At 44.2% G+C, this 6,633-nt stretch overlaps 1 protein-coding gene across 1 annotated transcript; it reads left to right on the forward strand.

Moving 5' to 3' along the window:
• Nucleotides 1-504: 504 nt before the first annotated feature.
• Nucleotides 505-2,295, forward strand: LOC117701662 (thymosin beta-15A). The gene is made up of 3 exons (XM_034493211.2): nt 505-574; nt 1,386-1,490; nt 2,218-2,295. The coding sequence occupies exons 2-3, from the start codon at nt 1,391-1,393 to the stop codon at nt 2,253-2,255; spliced, it is 138 nt and encodes a 45-aa protein (XP_034349102.1). The 5' UTR covers nt 505-574; nt 1,386-1,390; the 3' UTR covers nt 2,256-2,295.
• The last annotated feature ends 4,338 nt before the right edge of the window (nt 2,296-6,633 follow it).

The following is a 6,633-nucleotide window of genomic DNA, read 5'->3' on the forward strand; positions in this document are numbered from 1 at the left end:
TCCCACCCTCTCTCTCCCTCCCTTTCTGCCCCCACCCCGTTTTCTTCTTTTTTTCAAGCAGGGGTCTCACTATGCAGCCCTGGCTATCCTGGCACTCACTATGTAGACCAGGCTAGACTAATTCCAGAGAGAATCCAGCCTGTCTCTGTGTCCCACTGGAATCAAAGGCATGCATCACTATGCCTGGCTAAATATCTGTCTTTCTTAGGTGTAATGATTCCCAGTTGTACAAGGAGGCAAAGACTATCATAAAGATTTTTCTTACAATCAGGACAGTCCAAGCGGAGGTTCTGAAGTTGAACAGAGGCACCCACAAAAGCTAAAAGCGTGGGAGCGTGAGCGGAGCGGGGCGAATGCACCAAGTAAGGATTGCCATCTAATTAGAGAGGCCTGTGCATGACTCATAGCTATGACGTCACGGCCATCTGTCTAGTCACAGAGGGGTGGGTGGGGGCCCAGGGCGGGTCTTCTGTGGCCCCTATAACTTGGGAGCCTGACCAGGCAGCATCAGTCTGGCGCTGAAGCTAGTTGAGGACTGAGCTGTTGATCTGATAGGTGTGCCTTGCTGTAGAAGGTGAGAATTTGTGACCCCATGGGGCCGAGCCGAGCCAGGTGGGTTGGGCTAAATGGAGTCTGGTCTCCAGCCCCAGTTCGCAGAGGCTTTGTTTCCCCTTGTGGTCTTTTAGGGGCACAGAGAGCGAAGTCATGGGGGCGCGTCCCATCTTGGGATGCCCATGGAGATAGGCAGCTCTGAGGAAGTGGCAAAGGCATGGAGAAGAGTTGAGGCTGTGGGAAATGGCCTTCTAGGTTTGGCTCATGACCTTCTGCCTCTTAGGCTGGGCAGTGACAAGTTATTTGTAGATGGAACAATTCAGACAAATGCCTTTACCCCACTCCCCGCCGCTCCCCCCCGCCCCCCACTCCGCAGTTACAGATGTGTGGAATCCAGATTCCCCAGCTTTGAGCTTAGCTCTGTTCACTTGTTAAAGAGGGCAGCCAACATCCCTGTTGCCCTTCCCCAGTGGGGCCTGCTGGCTGCCTTGGCAGCCACCAGGGCCTAGTGTGTGCTTAGGCCCCTTCCTGTGCCACTGCCTCCTAGATGCCCTCCAGGCTGGCTCCTGGACTATAACTTTGGTTAGCTCTGGGGGCTCCACTCTACACAGCTGAGCAGTGAGAGGCGGCAGCTAGGGCGCTTTGGGACAGTTGTGGCATGCAGAGTCCCCTCAGGCCTGTCCTGAAAACAACACTTTCTAAGATCTGTTTGGTTTTCTGTTGTCAAACAGAGTGCGAAATATTCATTCATAGTAAATGAATTTTAAACTGTTATTCTTAATCTGGTTATAGTTTTAGTAGGCAACTTACTACTTTTGTGGTCTGTCTTTCAGTCAAAATGAGTGATAAACCAGATTTATCAGAAGTGGAACGATTTGATAGAACCAAACTGAAAAAAACTATTACTGAAGAAAAAAATACTCTTCCGTCAAAGGAAAGTAAGTAGTGGGAATTTTGGATGTGACACTGTATAAATCCCATTTGCCAGTTTTTAAAAATTTTATTTTAAATATTAATTACACATTTTCCGAGATGCAACAGTTTGAATCTCTAGCTTTATCCATTAAAAAAAAAAAAAAAAAACCCTATGCAAACTACGGTTTTCTTCTATACATAAGTACAAAATAAGGTGGAAAGAATAAGTTTAGCACTTAGGTGTGCTCAGGCTTCCCAGACTGGAGGGATATAGGTTTGCTCTTCAGAATGACAGCTTCCTGGAGAAGTTGAAAGTGTAAAGCTGAGAGGCAGTTTTTGCCTTGTCAGCTTGAATTGAGAACTTAAAAATTCAATGAAGTCATCTGAAGAGATGTAAGTTTCTAGTTGTGTAAGGATAAAGCTGAAAGAAATGTTTTGCTCACTCCTCAACTATCACTCATATATATATAGAGAATACATCTATCCTAGTAAGTCTCACAGTAAGGTACACACACACACACACACACACACACACACACACACACACACACACACCTGTCCACTATGAGAATGTGTGGTTAGTGCCTTTGCATTGTAAATGACAAGGCAAGTTAATCAGCCTTTCATGACTTAGTAAGCAGATCTTTTAGAAGAAACTGAACTGAATATTAAGAAAAGCTAAAAAAGTAAATAAGAGAAAAGAAAAAGAATATTCCTTCTAATGTTTTTTTTGTATTTTTCTTTCCCTAGCCATCCAGCAAGAGAAGGAGTTTGTGAAAAAATCATAAAATGTGGATCTCTTTCAAAGAATAAACATGAACATTGGCAAATAGTCTTGGTTTTAGGCTTGTTTTTGTAAACCTTTGTGTTTGTAGAAATGTATGACAGCTGCTGATAGCTTCTTACTTCTACCTGACAGTTAAGTGTTACTAAGTACCCAGTTAAGTGTGCTTACAGTTTCAGAGGTTCTGTCCTTTATCATGTCTGGAAGCATGGCAGCATGAAGTCAGACATGGTGCTGGAGGAGGAGCTGAGAGTTCTGTATCCAGATCTGTAGGCACAGAGAGGGGGAGGGGGAAGAGAGGGAAAGGAGAGACTGGGAGAGAGAGAGGGAAGGAGGGAGGGAGGGAGGAAGGGAGGGGGAGGGAGAGGGAGAGGGAGGGAGAGAGAGAGAGAGAGAGAGAGAGAGAGCGTGAGCGAGCCTGGGCTTGGGCCTGGCTTGAGCATTTGAAACCTCAAAGCCCACCCCCAGTGACAACACATTCTCCAACAAAGCCACATCTACTCCAGCAAGATCATCTCTCCTAATGCCTGTCAAGTAGCGCTGCTCCCCAATGGCAAAGCATTCAGGTATATGAGCCTATGGAGGTCATTCCTATTCAAAGCAGCACACCCATTATCCATAGCCAGCAATGTCCATCTATCCCCCAGGAATTCTCATACCTGTCTTTTCCAAGTTGGATCCAAAGATGCACCAGAGGGCTGAAATATGTATGGTTGTGGAAAAGCATCTACTTAACCTTCCTCTAGGTGGTAGCCTATGCATAGGACCTGAGGGACAAACAGCTTGAGGCTTTTTGACTGAGACTCTGTGCCTCAGGGCTTGGAGGGTTTCTAAAAGGCCTTTTGTTGCCTGTCTGTATCCCTTCTCTGTGGTTGAAACTATAAGAACATAATTTACATATTGGAGCAGGATGTTTTGTGCATCTGCACCCAGGACTTCAAATAATTTCTGAGTTTTTGAACCCCTGTGGCAACTGAGTCCATGTTAGTTGGCCACTACCATCTACCCTCTGGGTCAGTAAATTCAAAGATAAATATGGGTTGGCTGACTGAACCCAGTGGAAGGCAGAAGTAGTATGAAGACCCTCCCTGATAATTTTCGGTTAGCTGGAGGATAGGATGGCTCTCCTCTTTTTCTTTTCTGCTTGGGTGTTCTTCCAGTGACCTTTTTAATTAAATAAGCACATTAGTCCTTTTCCAGATGTTTTCTACTGGTCTCCTTCTGCCATTTTCTCTTTACCATGTTCCTAAAGGTAACAATCATTGCACAGGAGTATTTCTTTCCCTGTCTGTCTTTGGCTGAATCTCAGCTAGTGTAAAGTTGCAGAGCAATTTCTAAAACTTGAGAACTATTTTTCATTCCTTCAAATCTTTCTAATTTCTGAAACTTTTTCCTGATGTTTGGGAATGACTGCCTGAAAAAGGCAATGTTACTGGTTTGCTGTTTTCAGGGGCAACGGGTTCTATGGCAGTAAATACCAGGTGTACCTCACAGAGCTTTCCAGAAACTCAGTGGTCAGGTTATCAGGCCTTTGAATTACTTGAATAACCTGGAACAAGTTGGTAAGTTTTGGCTGTGCTTAGTCCCCCCAACAATGTTTGGTGAAAACTATCTAAAAACCACTTGCCTTCATTGATATTAGGTTCCCAATTGGGTCAGGTGAACAGGAAGGTTAACTTTACCTAGGCTTCTGTGATAGGCATTGTTCCACTATTTGGCCTCAGAGCCAACTTCCTTCTCTCTAACTGCATTTAGTCTTGTTCTTTGGATGTAAACAAGGTGGCTAGGAGCTACTGGTAATCATCCTAAGTTGGCTGGTGTATGTATACAAAACAATTTCCAACAGACTGGGAAGGCCCTGTGGCTTCTCTGAAAAAGAAGGGTTCAGAGTCTTCTAGTTATATAAAAATCACTGGTGATGAAGGGAACATATATCACAAATTGGGGGAAGGGAATCTCCTCCCTTGCTTTCTTCTTCTCTTCTGTAATGAGGTCCTTACACTTCCTTCAAAGGGAGAACAAATGATGGTCTCAGCCTCAGACATAAGCCTACCTGTTCTTCCTATAGGTGCTCCAAGTGCACAGGGGAGAGAAGGATGGAGTAGAGGTGGCATACTGGTTGTTCTTGTGGAGAGGACCGTTTACTTTGGGACCTCTCAGATTTCCTGATGGTTCAGTTAGAACATAAGGAGGAGAATGTCCATGTCCTCAGAAGGAACAGAGAGAACCTGCAGTAATCTTGGTTTCTCTGAATATTCCAAATGGACCAAGAGAACCCTGACTCCCAAAGAAAGAACACAAGTTTTCATCCATGAAGGTCAAGGGCTACCTAACAATCAGCATAAGGAAATTGATCAGAGAGACCGGGAGAGCCTCAGACTGCCCTGACTGCCTGGGGATCCAAAGAGTCCCTCAGAAGGCTATCCCACCTTAAAAAGGGGGCCTCTGACATTTACAAAGAGTGCAGAGTCTTTCTGAGGAAAAATTAATGCCATAATTGTTCCCATCTGAAAAGTCTTTTTTTGTTTTGTTTTGTTTTTCGAGACAGGGTTTCTCTGTGTAGCCTTGACTGTCCTGGAACTCACTCTGTAGACCAGGCTGGCCTTGAACTCAGAAATCCGCCTGCCTCTGCCTCCCAAGTGCTGGGATTAAAGGCATGCGCCACCACCGCCCACCCGGCTGAAAAGTCTTTTTGAAAGTGTTTTAACATATGCTTTAAAGGGTGTCTTAGGGTTTTCATTGCTGAGAAGAGATACCATGACCAAGACAACTCTTGTAAAGGATAACATTTAACTGGAGCTGGCTTACAGGTTTGGAGGTTCAGTCCATTATCATCATGGCAAGAAACACAGCAGTGTCCAGGTAGGCATGGCACTGGAGAAGCTGAGAGTTCTATATCTTGCTCCAAAAGCAAATAGAAGTCTGGCTTCTCTGCCAGCTAGGAGGAGGGTCTCAAAGCCCAGCCCCATAGTAACACACTTCCTCCAACAAGGCCACACCTACTCCAACAAGGTCACACCTCTTAATAGTGCCCCCCCCCCGGAGCCAAGCATATTCAAGCTACCACAGAGGATTTCTCTGGAAGTTTGTATTCCCTGTTATCACAAGATCAGGTCAGATTGACTTATAGACACTGAGACAGACAATATATACACAGATAACAAATGACCAGACAAATCAAAGGTGGCCATTAAACAATCATTCATTCAATAAACCAGAGGGCTCTGGTAAAGTTTCTCTGGCCTATCCAGTCTCTGGTTCCTGGCCATCCAGGAAGTGACAGGAGTGGTGTTTCTCTCATGGCATCAAGTTGGACCAGTCCTGGTTGGCCACTCCCACAAGTTCTGCACCACCTTTATCCCAACACATCTTGCAGGCAGAACTAATTTTATGTTGAAGGTTTTGTGGCTGGGTTGATGTCCCAATCCCTCCACTGGAAGACTTGCTGGGTTACAGGAGATGGCCAATTCAGGCTCTGCCATTACTGGGGGTCTTCACTAATGAATGTGAAGACCATAGTAGATTCCTGGGAATTTCCATTGCACTGGGTTTTTACTTCACCTTAAAATACCTGCTAATTCCAGTTGTCTTTCATAGTACTCTCTTCCCCTACATCCTCCTCTGACCGGATCCCTCCTGTTCTCATCTGCACCTGTCCCCGAATCTACCCACAAAATCTATTCTAATTTCCCTTCTTAGGGAGATCCATGTGTAGTCTAAGTCAGTATATATCATGTTTGTCTTTCAGGGCCTGGGTTGCCTTGCTCAAAATTATTTTTTTCTAGTTCCATTCTTTTGCCTGCGAATTTCATGATGTTATTATGTTTACAGCTAAGTAATATTCCATCATGTAAATGTACCATATTTTCTTTATTTATTCTTCAGCTGAGGGACATCTAGATTGTTTCTAGTTTCTGACTATTATGAATCAAGCTGTTAATGAATATGGCTGAGTGAATGCCCTTTTGATAAAATAGATCATCCTTTTTGTGTATGCCCAGGAGTAGTATATCTGGGTCTTGAGAGAGATGGTGTCCCAATTATCTGAGAAACCACTTTATTTCCAAAGTAGCCATACAAGTTTGCACTTGAGAAGCTACTAGAAAGAAAACTACATTTCAAGGAAGCTAACTACACACAGAAACAGAGGAAATAATCTCACATCAGCTAAACCAATAAAAGGGAGACACACACACAGACACAGACACTCCCCAAAATAACAGGAATTAAAATCACTGGTCATTAATATCTCTCAATATCAGTGGACTCAATTCCCCAATAAAAAGACACAGACTACTATAATGGAGGAGAAAACAGGACCCATCATCCCACTGCATACAAGAAACACTCCTGAGGAAAAAAAAGCATTAACTTAGAGGAAA

The sequence above is a fragment of the Arvicanthis niloticus genome, unplaced genomic scaffold (assembly GCF_011762505.2).
Source record: "Arvicanthis niloticus isolate mArvNil1 unplaced genomic scaffold, mArvNil1.pat.X pat_scaffold_1694_arrow_ctg1, whole genome shotgun sequence".
Taxonomy (NCBI): Eukaryota; Metazoa; Chordata; class Mammalia; order Rodentia; family Muridae; genus Arvicanthis; species Arvicanthis niloticus.

What these genes read in the sequence shown, in the direction of transcription:
- LOC117701662 (XM_034493211.2), top strand. Translation starts at nt 1,391, where the DNA reads ATGAGTGATAAACCAGATTTATCAGAAGTGGAACGATTTGATAGAACC. An exon ending in TACTCTTCCGTCAAAGGAAA is followed by an intron (nt 1,491 to 2,217) that starts GTAAGTAGTGGG and finishes TTCTTTCCCTAG; the next exon opens with CCATCCAGCAAGAGAAGGAG.